The 20,225-nt window shown below is 49.0% G+C and overlaps 1 protein-coding gene across 4 annotated transcripts in view; it reads right to left on the minus strand.

Moving 5' to 3' along the window:
• Window positions 1-3,275: 3,275 nt before the first annotated feature.
• The window catches only part of nphs1 (NPHS1 adhesion molecule, nephrin), a 66,246-nt gene continuing 49,296 nt past the window's right edge, over window positions 3,276-20,225 (minus strand). The window contains exons 19-31 of one of the 4 annotated variants that reach the window (XM_076976338.1): window positions 18,392-18,554; window positions 18,013-18,169; window positions 12,597-12,748; window positions 10,813-10,924; window positions 10,464-10,645; window positions 8,943-8,999; window positions 8,248-8,346; window positions 7,491-7,536; window positions 6,936-7,065; window positions 6,562-6,640; window positions 6,200-6,354; window positions 5,869-6,018; window positions 3,276-3,973 (exon numbers count right to left, since the gene is read on the minus strand). In XM_076976338.1, coding sequence (XP_076832453.1) covers window positions 5,902-6,018; window positions 6,200-6,354; window positions 6,562-6,640; window positions 6,936-7,065; window positions 7,491-7,536; window positions 8,248-8,346; window positions 8,943-8,999; window positions 10,464-10,645; window positions 10,813-10,924; window positions 12,597-12,748; window positions 18,013-18,169; window positions 18,392-18,554 — 1,449 coding nt within the window. In that variant the 3' untranslated portion in view covers window positions 3,276-3,973; window positions 5,869-5,901. Of the gene's footprint in view, window positions 4,101-5,868; window positions 6,019-6,199; window positions 6,355-6,561; window positions 6,641-6,935; window positions 7,066-7,490; window positions 7,537-8,247; window positions 8,347-8,942; window positions 9,000-10,463; window positions 10,646-10,812; window positions 10,925-12,596; window positions 12,749-18,012; window positions 18,170-18,391; window positions 18,555-20,225 lie in introns of all 4 variants that reach the window. The other 3 variants (XM_076976337.1, XM_076976339.1, XM_076976340.1) reach the window with 3 other exon arrangements.

Raw genomic sequence — 20,225 nt, forward strand, 5'->3', positions numbered from 1 at the left:
GAGTTCGGAGATCCTTGAGAGTTGCCCTAGCGCTCCGCTAGTCTAACTGTGCCTGAAGGCGATGTGCGATGTTGGCTGGGCCAAACTGAACCAGCAGCCTCGGGCTTGCCTGGCTGCTGCTTTGTGTGCTTCATTGAACCTCGAGTTGCCCTGTCATCCTGGTCCAAGTCAGCCGTCCCAGCCGTACGAGGCTGCCAGTGGGTGAGGCCCTGCCCAGCCTGCTTCCCTCCACAGCCGTCCCCCTCCCCAGGGGGTCTGCTCTTCAGGAAGCACCTTTGTCTCATGAAGGTACCAGCGGGGGAGCTCATGCACTGGATACACTCTCTGTAGTATCTTGTGGTGTTGGACGACATGCCGTCACTTCCGTCGTGTCCTGGGTGCGCTGACTGCCAAGGCTGTGTCAAGACTGCGTTTATCTCTGCCACTGTTGCTGCTGCTGTTATTAAAAAATATATATCTTGATGAGAAAATGCAACAAACCATTTTAGAGAAACTACAAAAGTATCTTCCTTAAAGTCATAAATATTAATTTTTTATGGACAGGTGGTTCCTGTGCGGCACCTCGGGAAAAGGTGCTGCTTACACTGCAGAGGTGTGTGTTCCACGTCCGATTTATGGCGCCGAGTCCTTGGGGGATGAAATCAACCGTGATTCGTCAGCCATGGGCTACGCTGTTGCACAGAATCTCTGCTCTCCGCTCCCCCCCACCATTTATTTACGACACCGTGTGAAAAATGGCCATTAAAATGTTTTTGCATGCCACAGCAGAACTATGCAAGATAATGCTGTAAAAGTGACGAAAGAAGAAGACCCCTTGGTTCGAGTCTCCGCCGGTAGTCTCTCCTTCCCTACCAATCAGAGCGTAGCCGCGATTTCCAGGAAACAGCTCCATCCGGACATACAGCAACCCTGCAGGGCTTTACAAACCTCTCATCCTGAGAGGAGGCGGAGCAAACGGAGATGAGACAAGATGGTTTTCTGCTCTCCTCTGTCGTGGAGGGTAGACTAGGTTTAATTAGGCTTCAGTGTGAAGCTGACTGCAAGGTAAACATTGCTGATGGAAATAACGTAGCTGAGAACTGCCGAGGCCAATTAAGCTACCTCAGCATTTTCAGTGCAGCAGACATATTAGAGGGTAGTTTGAGTTACACAGATTTCACATAAAAAACCCAAATAAGAATAACAATAAGTACTACTCCACCTACAAATCCTAAAGACAAATGAAGCTAAAAGTCTAAAAGGAAGAAAATGCCATTATAAGGTTTTGGACATACTGATAAGTTCACGGCACAATTACCACATGCTCAGTGCATTTGCGGAGAGTGTATTCATGTACTTTGCCAGGAACTCCAATATAAACCATCAATATTTAAATAGGACTGTCGCACAGTTCAATTTTCCGACTTCTCTTGGATAAATCCTCATCTAATATTAACCTCCATGTATCTGCAATGTCTCATTCTGCAGTCAAACTCTCCTTTTTATCAACATTTTGTTCCTGAGAGGGATCTTGCTTCAGGACAACTGGTAGCTCCACGACAACACATGTAATGTGTATTACCTCCCAAACTATTAAATAACAATCTTATGCATTCACATTAGGGTATAGTAATTATAGTAAGGATTAGTAAGTATTATAGTATAGTAAGGATTCGCCCAAAGAGATTTTGATTATTTTTAAACCAATCTACACGAATTGCCTTGGAACACGTGTTAAGAAAAACAGCTTGTTCTCATGTGTTTTGGAAAATGATGTCAAGAGGGAGACAGAACCAGGCCTGATGAATTGGACAGAACCGTCGGCCGGTTAGTTTGATACACGATTCCATCTCAAGGTATTTGATGGCACAAGGAGTGCAAACATGGCTCCATGCATGGACATGCATGGGGGGACCAAAACCGGCTTTTGAAAAAGTGGGGGGGACATGTCCCCCCCGTCCCCCCCCCCAAAATTACGTCCGTGGCTCTATGTATGGATGGAATGTGTTCCGTCCATCACACTGCCTCGTTCATGTGTAGCCACTCAGTAGAACATAACGGACACCAGGCTGAAAGACGGAATAGGCCTAATGGCAGGCGTAAGTTAGAAACACTGTCGTAATTATGCACATTGAAGCTTATTACAATCGATTAATTTGCAATAATCACCCCATTTTGAAAGGCTAAACTTAAATATGTGTATACTCCGCCGCTCTTTCAGAGACGCTTTGTCTTTGAACCACAATACCCTCAAAAAGAGATTTCCATGTACTCAAACCCAGACGAGGCCTGGAGCTGAACCGCGGCAGTCGCAGCGCGGCGGGGGACCGGCCGTGCGTCAAAATCGAGTCGTGACTTTTCTGACTTTTCTCATGTTTCTCCGTGTGTCATCTGCTTGCGGTGCCTTATTGAACTGCCTGCATGAGACCGGTTCTTATTTCCCATTTGTGTTGTCTGTTTTCCTAACGTTGGACACCATCAGTTTCGACGTAATACAAAGCTAACAATATCTCAGGGAATGCTGGTTGATGTTAAGTGCGGTTTAGTAATATTTAATATACTTCACTGTGCTTTCCAATAAAAATTCAGGGATTTCAGTACAGCGTGTTAATATTGACAGAATTATCGACAGCAATTTCCTTCTTAATTTAATGATGGAGATAGTCCTCTGCACTGCAGTAGTTGGCAATTTGCTCAATTAATAAGAATCACCCCTCGGTGTGTGATGTGTAATTAATCTGGAGGACCTCTCCCTTAAAATAGATCGAGCTCTGACGGGCATATTTTCATAAGACAGTGGAATGAGCAGATTTCATTACTGCACACAAAACGCAACCCACTTCATTTAGCATGCTCTTCCACTGGAAATGAGAAATATTTGGTGTTGAATAGGAGCTTGTACCATGTTCGCGTGTGTGTGTGTATGTGTGTGTGTGTGTGCGCGCGCGCGCAGGGGTGCATTCTTGAGACACGTAAATCAAAGACCTCTGAGCTATACTGCAGCGTTGTGTACACGTGTACAGTTCGCTACCTCACGGAGGGAAGTGGTGCTGTTTTTTTATTGTCCATTGTCTTCAGGACATATGGCTTTAACAATCAATCCACTACTTGTAAACTTCCTTTACAACAATCACAGTACAATAGCTTTCTACATTTGGCTGACCCCTTCATCCTTATAGAGACGTATACCTCTGATATTAAAAAACGTGCAAATTAAAACTATACATGTTTAGTTTTAAAACTCGTGCAAAGAGTAAAAACTCAGTCAATGTGCTACTTATTCCTTTTAATACCACTTTTAATTTGGATACAGTACAAAAGAACAACAGACTCTTGGGATCAAGCAGAAAATAATTTTGGCTCCATTTGACTTTAAGCTTTAAAACAAAGAAGAAACAATAAGAAGAACTTGAAGAGAAAAGTAGGCCACAGAAATGTCAGCAGTGGCCCGTTTTGCCTCAACTTTCTCATTTTGTTCCTAATTGCTGTCTTAAAGCTCAGGGTAATTAACACTGTTTATGTTTATTTTCATAAATTTGCTAAATTAATCCAGCGATGCTTGTCTGTATATCTGACTAATGTGTCTTTTGAACCTGAACACGCCGCGCCGACTCCCTGGGGAATCGGCCTCGGAAGAATCGTTAAGAAGAGAGAAGGAGAAGACGCTTAAGGTAAAACGTCTCTTAGGAGGTAGAACTAATCACCAGCGGTTCCTCTGCAGATGCCTGTCGAGTCAGAATCTCTTAAGAAACAGGATTATGGGCCTAGATGCTGTGCTGCTCCTGCCTTGACAACACAATGCCACAGTCAATTAGGGAGAAGCTGCTAGCTTTGTACGAGTCGAGTGTAATCCTTAGCCAGGAAACACTGGCACAAGACTTCGCCGTGATGACTACGACTGACGGAGGTGTGGAGGGGCTTGAGTTTGGGGTGTGGAGGCATCCTTTCTTCAGCAATGACGCTCACTCGAGGCGGCTTGAGAATGCTTGAGGGCCTTATGGAAGAGGGGAGGGGAGGAGAAGGAGTGAGGAGATGAGAGAAGGTGAGACATCCTGGCTCGGGGGGTGGTGGAGTGGGTGGGGGTGTGTGGGGGTGCCGCAGACACAGCAGACTTCAGTGGCCTGAAGGGGACGTGGAGAAGAGGATGTGAGATAGAAAATGGGAAGCTGGCCTTCCTGAGTGTTTCTTTTCTTTTGCTATTGGTGTCAGTTGCAGGTCTGCCTACAGTTTCCAACATTTTATTTACTTTTAATTTTATCTCAGTTTGGGCCACAGCGCTTGTCTGCACCAATGATCAGTGTTGGATTATACAGTAATAATATGGTTTAGCTGGAGTCCTCCCGTCTGTTACATTTGTGTGTGTGTGTGTGTGTGTGTGTGTGTGTGTGTGCGCACGTGTGTGAGCACGTGGGTGTGTGCTCTCGGGTTTCTGAGAATAAAGATAAAAGATGAATATCAGGCAAAAGTATGAAATAAAATATCACTGTTTATTTCTGCTTATTTTGGAGTTTGCGTGTTTAACAAAATACCATAAATCATTCTCAGACACTGGATGAAGATCAGCACCCAATATTCTCCATCATGCCTCCTTATATCTACGCGAGCTTTTCAAAAAGCGTGCCCAGTCAAACCTGTACAATTTCAGTCCCTTGTGTATGCTGGTACAATCAGAATGATGGAGTGCTCTAAATGTTTATCATCTATTAACAAGAACAAAGTGTGGACTAATAACAGCAATTAATCATGGGGTCTTCAGCGTTCGTTTTTCTAAAACTACTGCAAGCACATCGAATCCAATGGCGGATCGGGAAGTTTTCGTACAGTGACAAAAGCCTGTTAGTGATGCGTGCTGAACCGCGAGGCGGAACAGTGACGGCCCAGGGCCGGTCCATTGCCAACCCACGCTGCCATCTTTTGTCAACGTCTACCGTGTTCCAGCGTTTTCTGTTCAGGGCACCGCTGAACTACTGAAACGACTGCCCTTTTAAGGAGATACACACGGTGAATACTTTTTCTAAGCTGTTTTCCAAAACACAGCACACGTTTTCTTCCTATGTATTGTGTAACCTCTTTTGTTTGAAAGGATGCCTAAAAAGAGGGCGTACCAAAAGAAAAAAAAAACAAACACCTGATCCAGTAATGGATGCATTGTTTACTTCAAAGACTCATGCTCTGGCGTATGGGACTGTGCTTCTCACATGGTTGACATCACATTCTTTCCTCTTCAGACATGAAGGTGAAGGAGGAGGTTGCCCAAATAACAATAAGATTGTAAAACACTCCCGACACAAAAACGCAGCTCGTTGAGGTAACTGGTGAAAAAAACACGAGTAAAAAAAAAAAAAAACCTTGTTTGTCAACATAAGAAGAGGGAAAAACAAAGCCTGGCGCCCTCTTGTGGACTCGTCTGGAAGTGCGTTCAGGTTAAGACTTTCAGTGCTTGGGTTTGCTGACAGGGATTCTTTAGAGAAAAGTTCACAGTGGTGCCATAACACTAAAAGCAAATGCCTTGAAATTACAGCTGGGCTATAAAACAAAATATGTGCCTCTATCACAGTGTGCATTTAGTTATCATAATGTAATATGGCAGTATAACCAAAAAACAGTCTATCCTCAGCCAACAACAGAGGAAGCCGGTATTATATTGTTTGTGCCTTTGTTGTGTACATCTTGATGAGCAGTGCTGTCATCAAAATCTATGAGGGTATTGTGATATAACGTTTGAGTCCAGACCCACCTCCAGTACATAAATCCAAATAAGAAATCAAAGCTCAATGCAAAAACCTGTACTCAGTTTATAACCTAATCTCATAGAGAGAGAGACATAAAAAATAAGGCACTGAAATAATGAAGGTCAAAAAGAATGTCAAAAACTAAGTAACTACAGACCTTTCAAAGGAGCTTCCAGCGTTTCACTATCTTTTAAACCAGCTCGCCCCGCAGTTCAAAGGGCAGGTCGGAGTCTCTTCTGCGTCGGTAAGCCGTAGAATTATATCCAGCCCTTGCCGGGTCTAAATCGGATCCACCACGCCACCTCCCCTGGCGAACAGAAGATGAGGAATGAGAGCAGGATCCTTAGACATCTTCTAGAAGTAGTAACACAGCCCAAAGTGCTAGCCGGGCCGGTACTGAATCAGTACGCTCCGGCTTTCGTCCACCGATAACAGAGCTTTCGTGGTCACATGACCCCCTTGACCCTAATGCGCTGGCTCGTACTCACCTCGTGATAAGCAGCAGGGGGCGCCGGCCCAGGGGCTGCCTGACCCGCAGCGTTGGGCTGGGCTGCAGAAGGGGGCAGAGCGCTCCCCAACACGCCCCGGTAGTCCCTCACCTCCTCGTACTCGTGGCTGATGGCGTTCATCCCATGTCTGCTGCCTGCAGCGGAGAAGCGAACATCTTTGAAACCTCCAAGCACGGGTCACCTGACGTTGGTGGCTGCACTTTTCTCTAAGGGGCTGGACACAGGCTACAAGTGGTCAAGGACCATTTCAAATATTTTGAAATCTTCACTATGCTGAGGAGATGCCCTCAGATCTTTTTGAATAAGTGCACTCTGTCCCCCGCGGTTCCCCGAGCTCTTACTGTGGTCCTCCGTGGCCTCAGGATGGGAGTACAGAGCAGGCCGGTAAACCTCGGCTGGGTAGTAATAGTGGCAGCTCTCCTGGTGGAAGACAACAAAATGATGAGCTTCCATCATGTGACCTTTCTTGGCTTTTCTTGGAGCTTGTGAAAACCTAAGTGCTAGCTCGTAGTGAAGCATTTCCAATCCTCACAGAACACACACAGTCATCTTGGTAACATCTCTGTTCCACTGTGTGGCGTAAGGATATAGTGTCGTGCATGGTGTGTACGATGGTTTGGCTCATCGGCTCATTTCATTGGTTCCGTTTGACTTTGTTTTCTTCTTCCCTTCCTCCCATCCTCCGAACTCCGCCCCCTACAGCGTGCCTCCTCACCCCTCCATAGCTCTCGTAGATGCTGGTGCCGCTGCTGTCCGGCTCGGAGCTCGGGCCCAGCAGGGTGCGACGTGCCGAGGTGCTGGTCCAATCCTGACTCTCGTAGCCCTTGGAGTTGCTCACCATCGACCTATTAGCACACGTGGTCAGAAAGGTAAATGACTAGAAAGCTTTACAGTTCAGCCACCAAAGAACACTGAAGTACACCAACACCAGTGCTGTGACCTCCGGCCCATTCAGACCTGCTGCAACCTTGTTTTCTGGTTTACTGTAGAGATCTGTGTTCGGGTGGGTCAGGCATTAACGTGGATGGCTTTGCGACAAAGCAAACCCATTCTAAAAGAGCCAGCCTGTTCTAATGGAGAATAGCACTTAAAGCAAATGAACACATGAGTTTTGACAACTAGGGCTCCTGGGAGACACAGCAGCAGTGCTGCTCACACGTCTCTGTTCTGGGCGTGCTGGGGGAGGAGGCGTGGTGCACGTGGGGTGTCTGCAGGGGGCGCTGACTCACAGGGGCGCGCTGACTCACAGGGCGAGACTGATGTGACTCACCCATCATGCTCACTCTTCTTCCCTTCCAAACTGCCATCTGTCCTCCCTGGACGGGGAGAGAAAGCAGGGTGAGAACCGGGCGAGAACTGGGCGAGAACCGGACGAGAACGGAGCGGCAGGCGTTGTTATTAGACACCGGCGAAGCAGAAAGCCTGGCGGCGAGGCGGGCGGGCAAATAAGGGTGGCGAGGTGGGCGGTGAGGGGGGTGGGCGAGGCGGCGGGTAAATAAGGGCGGGTGCCCAGTGAGTGCTCATTTCGATTAGCAATTCCTCATCCCTACAAATCATGTTACGTCAAATCGGCCCCGGCAAATTTGCGAAAAGGACACTTACTCAAACAGAGGAGGCACAGGGGTGCGTAAATAAAGCGGAACTGTGGAGAGAGAGAAAGAGAGCGAGGGAGAGACGGAGGGGGTCAGGCGGTTTGAGGGAACAGCGGCGGGGGGCAGGAAGCGAGTGAGAAAAAGAGAGACACGGGAGCGGAAAGAAAGAGGGAGAAAACGAAAGCATAGCGGGCCAGAAAGGGGGGAGAAGTTCGAGAAATGACAGCTACTGGGGGAAGGAGAGATGGCAGCTGGTTGAAGAGAGAGAGTTAGAGAGTGAGAGCGATGGATTTGAAAGTGACAGACATATTAGGATTCATACAATCTGCTCCTTTTGGGTGCTATCCTGTCACTGCAGTAAGTAGAACAGTCAAGGACACGCTGTCTAACAGCGTCAAAGGTGAACAGGTGACATGCCGGAGAGCCCCTCCCTACCTGTCAAACTCCGCCCCCTCCTCCATCTGACAAACAGAAAGACGCCCAATGCGTTGAGCAGCAGGAGGACTCCTCCCACCAGGGCTGGTATGACATATACTGGTCAGAGTGAAAGGTGCAGAAATAACTTACATTATGGATCATACGAACATACTGCAGATCTCAGGACTCATAAACATAAACCTGTGCACATTTGTATGACAGCTGCATTTAACTGCGTTCATTTATTCCGCATGTGGTCGAACGTACAGGTTAACGTGTAGTGAAGCTAAAAGCAAGAAATCCAGCCTGTCACTCACAGCTGACGCGTAACATTACATGGAGTGGTGAGAGACACGAGGAGCCTGCAGTAACACGCTCAAATGCAGCGTCTGGTTACAACACCACATGGTGTTTCATATCGCCCGCTCAATGGCCCCGGCACGGTCCGTGAGTGAACCCACCCAGTGAACCTTCGGGAAGCTAGGGGCCGGCAGAGCGTGCAGGATTGCGTGTGATTACATCAGGGACAACATCCCATCCCGGCAACGTTATGCCTCTCCGGGTACATTACGGTGCATCGGAAAGCCCTCGCAAATTAGCCGTCTGTGGGGGTGGGGGGGTATTGATCTGGGAGAAGTGGGTGTCTGCTCAATCCTTGATTAACTGCAGTGGCGGAGAGCCAGCACGTGGAGGGGGGGGGTGTGTAATCGCACCTCCTGGGGGGTTCGGGGGGGCCTCTGGCTGGGTCTCGCTGGGGACATGCACTGCATCTACAGAGGGTGAGGAGCACAGCACAGTCATCAACCGCACACACCATCAAGCCACAGGAAATATACACGACTAGCCAAGCGGTTTGAAACAACGTGCTATATTACAACATATTACGACTATATAGGATGAGCGATGCTTTAAACTGGAATCGTCTATCCTTATATAAGCAGATTGACATGCATGGATTACATTTTGTTTGAAATCAATAAAGAAGATGAGATTTTCAGAGGACCATATGAAGTCCATATGAAACCACTGAAACATCTGTTGGATATATACAGGATGTAATTTTTTTTTTAAACCTACTCAAAAATGTTAAAACATACTCAGACTTTTGACTGAAGTAAAACACAAAGTGTAAGAAGTAATTTCCAAGAAAATTCGGCAGAATCGTATTTATTTATTTATTTTCTGCTGCCACTGTTGTTTAGTTTTCCATTTTTAAAAGCCAGAAGCAACACATCATAATTTAGCGCTTTGTTGCCGAACCACAGTGTGGGAGGAGGTGCTAACGACGTGGTTCAGCAGGATGCCTTCGGAAGATGCGCAATGGCGGCCAGAGGTGCCTGTGTGTGTGCAGGTGCGCTTTAGACGCCCTTTCTCGTGTTTTGCTCTGAGCTATTTGGGTGCTCCTCAAAATGTAAACAATAAATACTTCTTAATACAACTCGTTATCGGTAGCCATCGCTGGTTACTGTTTGTAAACATGTTCTGCCTCAGCTGAGGTGTTTTCTTAAACCGTTCCATTTAGGGCGTTTCTCCAGTGACATCAAGCTCTGGGAACACTACACTGCAGGAGTTAATCACAACACACGTATGTCCCGTCAAGGGACACGTTTCTCCCTGGCAACGTCTTGCTTCTCCTATGAGAACAGCTGCTTCGCCAGCGCTGATTCAAACAAGGACATGTCCTCGTCCTACCCAGCGGCTGATGGGACATGTCCTCGGCCTCCCCGCACTGGACGTCCTCCAACCAGCATGGCCAGTGCACGCAAGTGTGCACTTATGTGTGGACGTATGTGTGGACGTATGTGTGCGCATATGTGTGCGCATATGTGTGTGCATATGTGTGTGCATTGTGGTTTTCCGTATGACCCGCAGGGCCGTTAAAACAGGTGGATCTGAGCGGCGGTACCACTCCTATGTCCCGCGAAGGCCAACGGAACTCCACAAACTTGTCATTTGAGTTTTCATTTTTTTTTTCAAATAAAACTTTGTTCCCTGATAGACTTCTGTTAGACATAACAACTACTTGTAATCGTATATTCACTCTAACTCAAATGGATTAATAAAGAAATTGAATGAATGAGTTAATGGATATTAACTACCCAACAAACAAACTGACCTGGAGTGGGGAGTAAAACAAGTTTGGCAAAAACATGCAAGGCAGAATCGTGACGAAAGAGACAGCTGTTACATCACACAATGCAGGAGCAGCCAAGGTGGAAAAGTTCCATACTCACCCCTGGTGGTGACATTCAGTACTGCGCCGTTGTCCGCGTAGCCGCTCTCTCCCATGGAGTTAATGGCGTTGACTGAGAAGGTGTAGGAAGTGGAAGGCTTCAGGCCCCTAACTTGATAGACAGTGGCTCTCGGAGGAAAGACGTCCACGTACAGATAACTCGCAGATTCCGCCCATCGATACCTGTCCGTCAGTCAAAGGTTATAGATGCACAGAGATTTAGAATACTTCAGTCGACCTGACGCACTATGGATTGTAGTCACTAAAGGTGATCTAGTGTGGGCCAGTGCAGCGTTCTGAGGCTTCTTAGGTGCATTTTTGGTATTTAAGCACTTGTGAATTCTCCTTACCTGACACGGAAGTTCTGGGTCAGGCCTCCGTCAAAACCAGGCATCCACTCCAGAGTGACGGAGTCTGGGCCAGCGCCGAGCACCTTCACCTCGGAAGGAGGGTCTGGGTAGCCTGAGAGGGCGAGAGAGGGATGACGGTGATGACAACAGTCGACGAGGCGTCATACGCTGCGTTACCATAGTTTAGAGAGCTGCTCGGTGCAGGAGATGATTACTAGCTTCCACTACAGTAAAAAGTACGGTTTGACACCCCGGTCATGTCTTTCACGAGTCTACATAAACAGGTGTTAATTAAATTCCTCTGTTACGCAGACGACGGGAAGTGCGAGGAAAACGTGGTTTTGGAGACCAGAGGAGCGCGTGTTTCGGTGGCGGCGAGCGAAGGGAGACTAGGACACCGTGTGAGAGAGAGCGGGAGTTTGAGATGAAGAAGTGCTCTAACTCATTACACTCGCTCGAGTAAATAGTAATTATCTGCTAGAACTCTCAGAACAGCAGGCCAGAGAGGTCATTACTGCCTCCTCCTTCCTGTTCAGAAACCCAAAGAAAGCGCACGGCGAAACCCATGCTATTTTTCTCCTCAGCTTTCTGATGATAAGAAGCATATAAGATTTATTATCACTGTGTCAGATTAATTATAAATATTCATGGCAGTAAAAATAGAGGGGCAAGGCGAATATTGGATTGTATTTCATGGTTTTTATGGTAAACATTAAATGTGGCTGCCTGAGTCCAGAGAACGGGGGGGGGGGGGGGGGGGGGGCTAAAGAAGTCTCCCTGAGAGATAGAGGGAGAGGAGAGAGAGAGAGAGAGAGAGAGAGAGAGAGAGAGAGAGAGAGAGAGAGAAAGGGAAGGGATAGAGAAAATTAAAAAATGGAGAGAGAGAGGAGGAGGGGAAGCCGATACAATTAGAGGAGGAAAATTGAAAATAGTGGAGTGGTCCAAATGAGAAAGGGAAGCGTGAGAGAGAGAAAGAGAGAGAGTGAGAAAGAGATAGAGAGAGACATAGAGAGAATAGGGAAAGGAGGATATAACCTCTGCTCCCTAAATTGGAGAGTAAGCCGAGGCGTATTAAAAAAGAGTAGAGGTTGATTACCTCACCTGAATAATTAATGTCTCAATGACTTTTGAGCTAGAGAACACAAACCTAAACCTCCATGCTCCTTGTGTCACCTCTGTGTGCATGTGTGTGTGTGCATGCGTGTGTGTGTGTGTGCATGTGTGGGTGCGTGTGTGTGCGTGTATGTGTGTGTGCAGGTGTGTGTTCTTGCTAGGTGTGTGTATGTGTATGTGTGTTCGTGTGTGCGTGTGGGTGTGTGTTCGTGTGTGGGTGTGTGTTCGTGTGTGGGTGTGTGTATGTGTGTGTGTGTGTGTGTGTGTGTGTGTGTGTGTGTGTGTGTGTGTGTGTGTGTGTGTGTTCGTTTGTGCTGGGCGTGTGTGTGTGTGTGTGTGTGTGTGTTCGTGCTGGGCGTGTGTGTGTGTGTGTGTCCGTGCTGGGCGTGTGTGTGTGTGTGTGTGTGTGTTTGTGCTGGGTGTGTGTGTGTGTGTGTGTGTGTGTGTGTGTGTGTGTGTGTTCGTTTGTGCTGGGCGTGTGTGTGTGTGTTCGTGCTGGGCGTGTGTGTGTGTGTGTCCGTGCTGGGCGTGTGTGTGTGTGTGTGTGTGTTTGTGCTGGGTGTGTGTGTGTGTGTGTGTGTGTGTGTGTGTGTGTGTGTGTTCGTGCTGGGTGTGTGTGTGTGTGTGTGTGTGTTCGTGCTGGGTGTGTGTGTGTGTGTGTGTGTGTGTACTGGTGCTCAGCAGCTGTATGTCCAGCGTATCTTCTCCCTGGCTGTTGTGGGCGGTGCAGGTGAAGACGGCGTAGTCCAGCAACGCGCTCACGTTCACCACAGTCAGCGTGCTGGTGTGAATGGAGCCCTGCTTCACCGTCCGCTCCATATACCTACACACACAAACACACACACACACACACACACGGCCCACACATACGCAGAGCAATACCGCCTCTTGCATCACACGGACATTATCATATTCAATAGTGTCACAGGTGCTCCCTCCACAGTGGCTGTCCCCAGGGTCCCACACCTGTTCGTCATCATTGCCTCATTACTGCGTGTACACAGATATATCACCTGTCCAGTCAGCTGCTTTGGTGTGATCTTACCCTTGGTATCTTAGCATGGTTACTATAGGTACTGACGTTATGTGTTCCTGCCTGTTTTCTGTTTGTCTGATAGATGATACGCAATTGGTTCTTTAATGGAAACGGGGGGTTGGTGTTGTTGTTATAGCAACAATAACAACAACACCAACAACAACAATTCAGGGGTTCACAAGGTTACGGGAGGCGGGCGCTGTCGAGAGACGTGGGGAACCGGACAGGATCAAAGGCGGGTTCTGACTGCGGAGTGCGTCTGACTATGGGGAGGAGAAGCCCAGTGTGTTGCAGCAGCTCGAGGGCAGGACCGGTTCTGGGGGCATGGACGTGAGTCAGGGTGGAGGTGCCCAGGTTGGAGGTACCCAGGGTGGAGGTACCCAGGGTGGAGGTGCCCAGGGTGGAGGTACCCAGGTTGGAGGTACCCAGGGTGGAGGTACCCAGGGTGGAGGTGCCCAGGGTGGAGGTACCCAGGGTGGAGGTGCCCAGGGTGGAGGTACCCAGGGTGGAGGTACCCAGGGTGGAGGTACCCAGGTTGGAGGTACCCAGGGTGGAGGTACCCAGGGTGGAGGTGCCCAGGGTGGAGGTGCCCAGGGTGGAGGTACCCAGGGTGGAGGTGCCCAGGGTGGAGGTACCCAGGGTGGAGGTACCCAGGGTGGAGGTGCCCAGGGTGGAGGTACCCAGGGTGGAGGTGCCCAGGGTGGAGGTGCCCAGGGTGGAGGTACCCAGGGTGGAGGTGCCCAGGGTGGAGGTGCCCAGGGTGGAGGTACCCAGGGTGGAGGTGCCCAGGTTGGAGGTACCCAGGGTGGAGGTGCCCAGGGTGGAGGTGCCCAGGGTGGAGGTACCCAGGGTGGAGGTGCCCAGGGTGGAGGTGCCCAGGGTGGAGGTACCCAGGGTGGAGGTGCCCAGGGTGGAGGTACCCAGGGTGGAGGTGCCCAGGGTGGAGGTGCCCAGGGTGGAGGTACCCAGGGTGGGGCCGAGAGCAGGAGGGAACAAGGGCGATAGGTGCTGTATTTGGGATGCACAGGTTTCTGAAGCAAAGTCTTTGTTTCACTGGAGGCCAGGCTGATGAAGCACTGGTGTAATATGGGATTTGGAAGAAGTGTTGGTCTGGACCCGTGGTGTGGGACTGGACCCATGGTGTTGGTCTGGACCTGTGGTTTTGGTCTGGGTCTGTGGTGTAGGACTGTGCCTGTGGTGTTGGTCTGGGCCTGTGGTGTTGTTCTGGGTCTGTGGTGTTGGTCTGGACCCGTGGTGTTGGTCTGGGCCTGTGGTGTTGGTCTGGGCCTGTGGTGTTGGTCTGGGTCCGTGGTGTTGGTCTGGGTCCGTGGTGTTGTTCTGTACCCGTGGTGTTGGTCTGTACCTGTGGTGTTGGTTTGGGTCTGTGGTAATGGTCGGGACTTGTGGTGTGGGACTGGGTCTGTGGTGTGGGACTGGCCCTGTGGTGTTGGTCTGTACCTGTGGTGTTGGTCTATACCTGTGGTGTTGGTTTGGGTCTGTGGTATTGGTCTGGACCTGTGGTGTGGGACTGGCCCCTTAGAACTCTGGACCATGCAACTTATACCATTCAGTGATTTGCAATAATCCAAAATAAAGGTATAAATACGTCGGATGTGTTAGGTCACTTTTTGTATTTTGCATTCCAGAAAGTAGGTTTAACCATCCTTAAATGTAGCCTTGAACTCTGACCCAGGGTTATCAGTTCAGGAAGAGAATTTCACTGAATTCTGCTCCGAGTACACTGGGTAACAGGAGCTGGTTACAGTTCACTTCAAAAGGCACAATCAAACGAGTACTGATAATAGGACAATAATAATGCAAATGATATAAAATGTCAAGCTGTTCCATTATATGAAATTAACATTTATGTATACAGACTATTAAAAGGTAACAGTTGCCATTCCAAAAAAAGACAAACCAGTTTGTAAGACTGTAAAACTGTATAAATCCTATTTATTAACTGAACACACATAAACCTAATTAATCAGCTACTTCACTGGTTTCTGGCCCATGTAATGTTTATGCACATGCGGAGGGTAGGGTGGTGAGGGGGGTGTGCTGAGGGGGGTGTGGTGAGGGTGGTGTGTATGTGTGTGGTGTGTATGAGAGTGGTGTGGTGAGGGTGGTGTGTATGAGAGTGGTGTGGTGAGGGTGGTGTGTATGAGAGTGGTGTGCTGAGAGGGGTGTGGTGAGGGTGGTGTGTATGAGGGTGGTGTGTACGTGTATTGTGTGTATGAGGGTGGTGTGGTGAGGGTGGTGTGTATGTGTGTAGTGTTATGAGGGTGGTGTGTACGTGTATTGTGTGTATGAGGGTGGTGTGGTGAGGGTGGTGTGTATGTGTGTGGTGTGTATGAGGGTGGTATTGTGAGGGTGGTGTGTATGTGTGTGGTGTGTATGAGAGTGGTGTGGTGAGGGTGGTGTGTATGAGAGTGGTGTGGTGAGGGTGGTGTGTATGAGAGTGGTGTGCTGAGAGGGGTGTGGTGAGAGGGGTGTGTATGTGTGTGGTGTGTATGAGGGTGGTGTTGTGAGGGTGGTGTGTATGTGTGTGGTGTGTATGAGGATGGTGTGTACGTGTATTGTGTGTATGAGGGTGGTGTGGTGGGGGTGGTGTGTATGTGTGTGGTGTGTATGAGGGTGGTGTTTATGAGGGTGGTGTTTATGAGTGTGGTGTGTTTGAAGGTGGTGTGGTGAAGGTGTTGTGTTTGAGGGTGGTGTGGTGAGGGTGGTGTTTATGAGGGTGGTGTGTTTGAAGGTGGTGTGGTGAAGGTGGTGTGTTTGAGGGTGGTGTGGTGAGGGTGGTGTTTATGAGGGTGGTGTTTATGAGGGTGGTGTGGTGAGGATGGTGTGGTGAGGGTGGTGTTTATGAGGGTGGTGTGGTGAGGGTGATGTTTATGAGGGTGGTGTGGTGAGGGTGGTGTTTATGAGGGTGGTGTGGTGAGGGTGATGTTTATGAGGGTGATGTTTATGAGGGTGGTGTTTATGAGGGTGGTGTGGTGAGGGTGGTGTTTATGAGGGTGGTGTGGTGAGGGTGGTGTGGTGAGGGTGATGTTTATTAGGGTGGTGTGGTGAGAGGGGTGTGGTGAGGGTGGTGTGTATGAGGGTGGTGTGTACGTGTATTGTGTGTATGAGGGTGGTGTGGTGAGGGTGGTGTGTATGTGTGTAGTGTTATGAGGGTGGTGTGTACGTGTATTGTGTGTATGAGGGTGGTGTGGTGAGGGTGGTGTGTATGTGTGTGGTGTGTATGAGGGTGGTATTGTGAGGGTGGTGTGTATGTGTGTGGTGTGTATGAGAGTGGTGTGGTGAGGGTGGTGTGTATGAGAGTGGTGTGGTGAGGGTGGTGTGTATGAGAGTGGTGTGCTGAGAGGGGTGTGGTGAGAGGGGTGTGTATGTGTGTGGTGTGTATGAGGGTGGTGTTGTGAGGGTGGTGTGTATGTGTGTGGTGTGTATGAGGATGGTGTGTACGTGTATTGTGTGTATGAGGGTGGTGTGGTGGGGGTGGTGTGTATGTGTGTGGTGTGTATGAGGGTGGTGTTTATGAGGGTGGTGTTTATGAGTGTGGTGTGTTTGAAGGTGGTGTGGTGAAGGTGTTGTGTTTGAGGGTGGTGTGGTGAGGGTGGTGTTTATGAGGGTGGTGTGTTTGAAGGTGGTGTGGTGAAGGTGGTGTGTTTGAGGGTGGTGTGGTGAGGGTGGTGTTTATGAGGGTGGTGTTTATGAGGGTGGTGTGGTGAGGATGGTGTGGTGAGGGTGGTGTTTATGAGGGTGGTGTGGTGAGGGTGATGTTTATGAGGGTGGTGTGGTGAGGGTGGTGTTTATGAGGGTGGTGTGGTGAGGGTGATGTTTATGAGGGTGATGTTTATGAGGGTGGTGTTTATGAGGGTGGTGTGGTGAGGGTGGTGTTTATGAGGGTGGTGTGGTGAGGGTGGTGTGGTGAGGGTGATGTTTATTAGGGTGGTGTGGTGAGGGTGGTGTTTATGAGGGTGGTGTGGTGAGGGTGGTGCTTATGAGGGTGATGTTTATGAGGGTGGTGTTTATGAGGGTGGTGTGGTGAGGGTGGTGTGGTGAAGGTATTGTGGTGAGGGTGATGTTTATGAGGGTGGTGTGGTGAGGATGGTGTGGTGAGGGTGGTGTGGTGAGGATGGTGTGGTGAGGGTGGTGTTTATGAGGGTGGTGTGGTGAGGGTGGTGTTTATGAGGATGGTGTGGTGATGGTGGTGTTTATGAGGGTGGTGTGGTGAGGATGGTGTGGTGAGGGTGGTGTGGTGAGGATGGTGTGGTGAGGGTGGTGTGGTGAGGGTGGTGTTTATGAGGGTGGTGTGGTGAGGATGGTGTGGTGAGGGTGGTGTGGTGAGGGTGGTGTGGTGAGGGTGGTGTGGTGTGGTGAGGATGGTGTGGTGAGGGTGGTGTTTATGAGGGTGGTGTGGTGAGGATGGTGTGGTGTGGTGAGGATGGTGTGGTGAGGGTGGTGTTTATGAGGGTGGTGTGGTGAGGATGGTGTTTATGAGGGTGGTGTGGTGAGGATGGTGTGGTGTGGTGAGGATGGTGTGGTGAGGGTGGTGTTTATGAGGGTGGTGTGGTGAGGATGGTGTGGTGAGGGTGGTGTTTATGAGGGTGGTGTGGTGAGGATGGTGTGGTGAGGGTGGTGTTTATGAGGGTGGTGTGGTGAGGATGGTGTTTATGAGGGTGGTGTGGTGAGGGTGGTGTGGTGAGGGTGATGTTTATGAGGGTGGTGTGGTGAGGATGGTGTGGTGAGGGTGGTGTTTATGAGGGTGGTGTGGTGAGGATGGTGTGGTGAGGGTGGTGTTTATGAGGGTGGTGTGGTGAGGATGGTGTGGTGAGGATGGTGTGGTGAGGGTGGTGTGGTGAGGGTGGTGTTTATGAGGGTGGTGTGGTGAGGATGGTGTGGTGAGGGTGGTGTTTATGAGGGTGGTGTGGTGAGGGTGATGTTTATGAGGGTGGTGTGGTGAGGATGGTGTGGTGAGGGTGGTGTGGTGAGGGTGGTGTTTATGAGGGTGGTGTGGTGAGGATGGTGTGGTGAGGGTGATGTTTCTCTACCTGGGGTTTGTCAAGTCCAGCGGTACTCTGTTCTTGGCCCAGGTAAACTGCACACGTGGGACCCCTTCAGCCTGACACACCACATCTGCATTGGTGCTGCCATCCCCTCTGGTGGCCACCTTTCTCCACTGCGCCCCCTTCTGTAACTCAGGTGCAACTGCAGCCAAAAGAAACCAAGAGGCAGTGACCTTTGTAAATGTGCAAAATCAAATGAGTACGGAAGCGGTTTGTTCTACACATACTGTCGCCTTTAACCTCAATCATCTGGTTGAAAGGCACTGAAGGCCATATTGATTGGCCACAGCAAAGTCCGAGCCTATACTGAAATCATTCTGCATTGTGTAGTTCAGTACCGCGTCGCCATTCATGCTGAACTCACAGCGCACAATGAGTTGGCCCACCACACTGGCAGGGGGCGCTATGCCATTGTCCACTGTGCACTGGTAGGGACCTGCTCGAGCACGCGTCACCTCGTACAGGGTCAGCAGCCCGGTGGCTTCATCCTGACTCTCCTCACCCAGCTCTTCTATATTGCCATCACCCTGAAAACACACACACACACACACACACACACACACACACACACACACACACACACACACACGAAACCCATGCACACATGGGTACACACAGGAGTCCAAATCCCCAACACCCTGTGTACTGTACTGTCCTATTCTGTTCATGATTTGTAGACAATGGTTCAAGTGGACCTCCAGTACTTTAATGCATACTTTACCCATTTCAAGGGATCAAAAATAATTGGACAACTTAACATACTAACATCTTTAATATGAAGTTAACATCAATCTAGAAAAGAATGGTTTGTACTTGATTGCAAAGTCGTTTCAGACTATCTGATGTCTATCGCTGACACTCATAACCAAACCTAGGCTGTCATCAGTGAGATTCCTGCTCAGGGGTTCACGTCAGACATCATCTCAGCGTCAAGAAATACAAGGACACACCAGCGCTGTCTGGCAGCTGATCTGGTTTGCCCTGGGTCATAATAGGAGGGTAAACTGGGCCGGAACACCGGAGTGGATCTCCGGCGGCTCTGGCTTAAGGGGCCCCGGGATCCAGTACAGCCGTTCAACAGAAACATGAATCCTTTCTAGCACAATCTTGGTGAAATCCGTTTAACTATGTGATCTGAATAAACTGCCGTGACAGTCCCGTGACAGCGACCCGCTCCTCCCTGTCTGACAGCCGACGATCATTGGGGCTTTTTTCTTTTCTTTTTTTCCCGGCTGCATGAATTTCACAATCATGCGAGGATGTTTTCAAGCCGTCCTGCTGCTTCATGGCAGTTTGAACTGCTCTATGAATTAGTCAGTGATGCCTTGAGCTTTCATTAGCCCTGATAACTGCTATTGTTTTTTTTCCCCGCTTTAATGTGATATTAAAAGCAATTTAGAAGCCTCTGCGACAGAGCTGGAACTTGCACAGTCAAATAAACTCATCACCATCACTAGTTACATGAAGGATCACTTTATACAGTCGGCCCGTTTCATGCAAACTGATTCTTAATCAATTTCATAAGCAGTTGTGTCAGCTGGTTGTTAGTAAATGAACCTCATAAGCTGCACTAGCTAACTAACTAGCTAACAGTGCCTGTATATTCATCTTGCTAATTACATCCTTTGTTTAACAGAGGTATGCATTGCCGCTTTGGCAATGACATTAACTGAGAAAATTCAGAAGAGGTACGACAGTTCTGGTTTTACTGGAAAGGGTCACAAAAGAGTCAAATGAGATTCTGATATCATTTTAAAGGCAGAACTGACAAACAAATAATCACTAAGGACTCACCACCCCACTGTAAAATATCCTATTTTTTGAAACCTTTTTAATCTCATGTACATAACAGCTATGCTGAGAACTCGATGTAATAGCTGAACAGCATTGTTCTCATATTACTGCCCACAATGAAAGGAGTAGGTCTCCTCCGCCTTCTCCATCTCTTAAACCCCAAATCCCAAGTCCCAAGGAGTGGTTCCTGTCCTCTGTGGAGTAGGAGCAGTTCTCTCCTCTCCTCCGCGTCGAGGGGCAACGCTGAGACTCTCCAGAAAAAATATATAGAGTTAATTTTAGATTCTTTACTCTTCTCTCAACGTTTGTGAACTGTACTGGAACTAATGACATCACAACCTGTCCACCTGTACTTGGACATCTAGGATGGTAGTGCCTTATATAAAAAGGGCTCTGTTTGCTAG

This window comes from Brachyhypopomus gauderio, chromosome 16 (assembly GCF_052324685.1).
Source record: "Brachyhypopomus gauderio isolate BG-103 chromosome 16, BGAUD_0.2, whole genome shotgun sequence".
Classification (NCBI taxonomy): domain Eukaryota; kingdom Metazoa; phylum Chordata; class Actinopteri; order Gymnotiformes; family Hypopomidae; genus Brachyhypopomus; species Brachyhypopomus gauderio.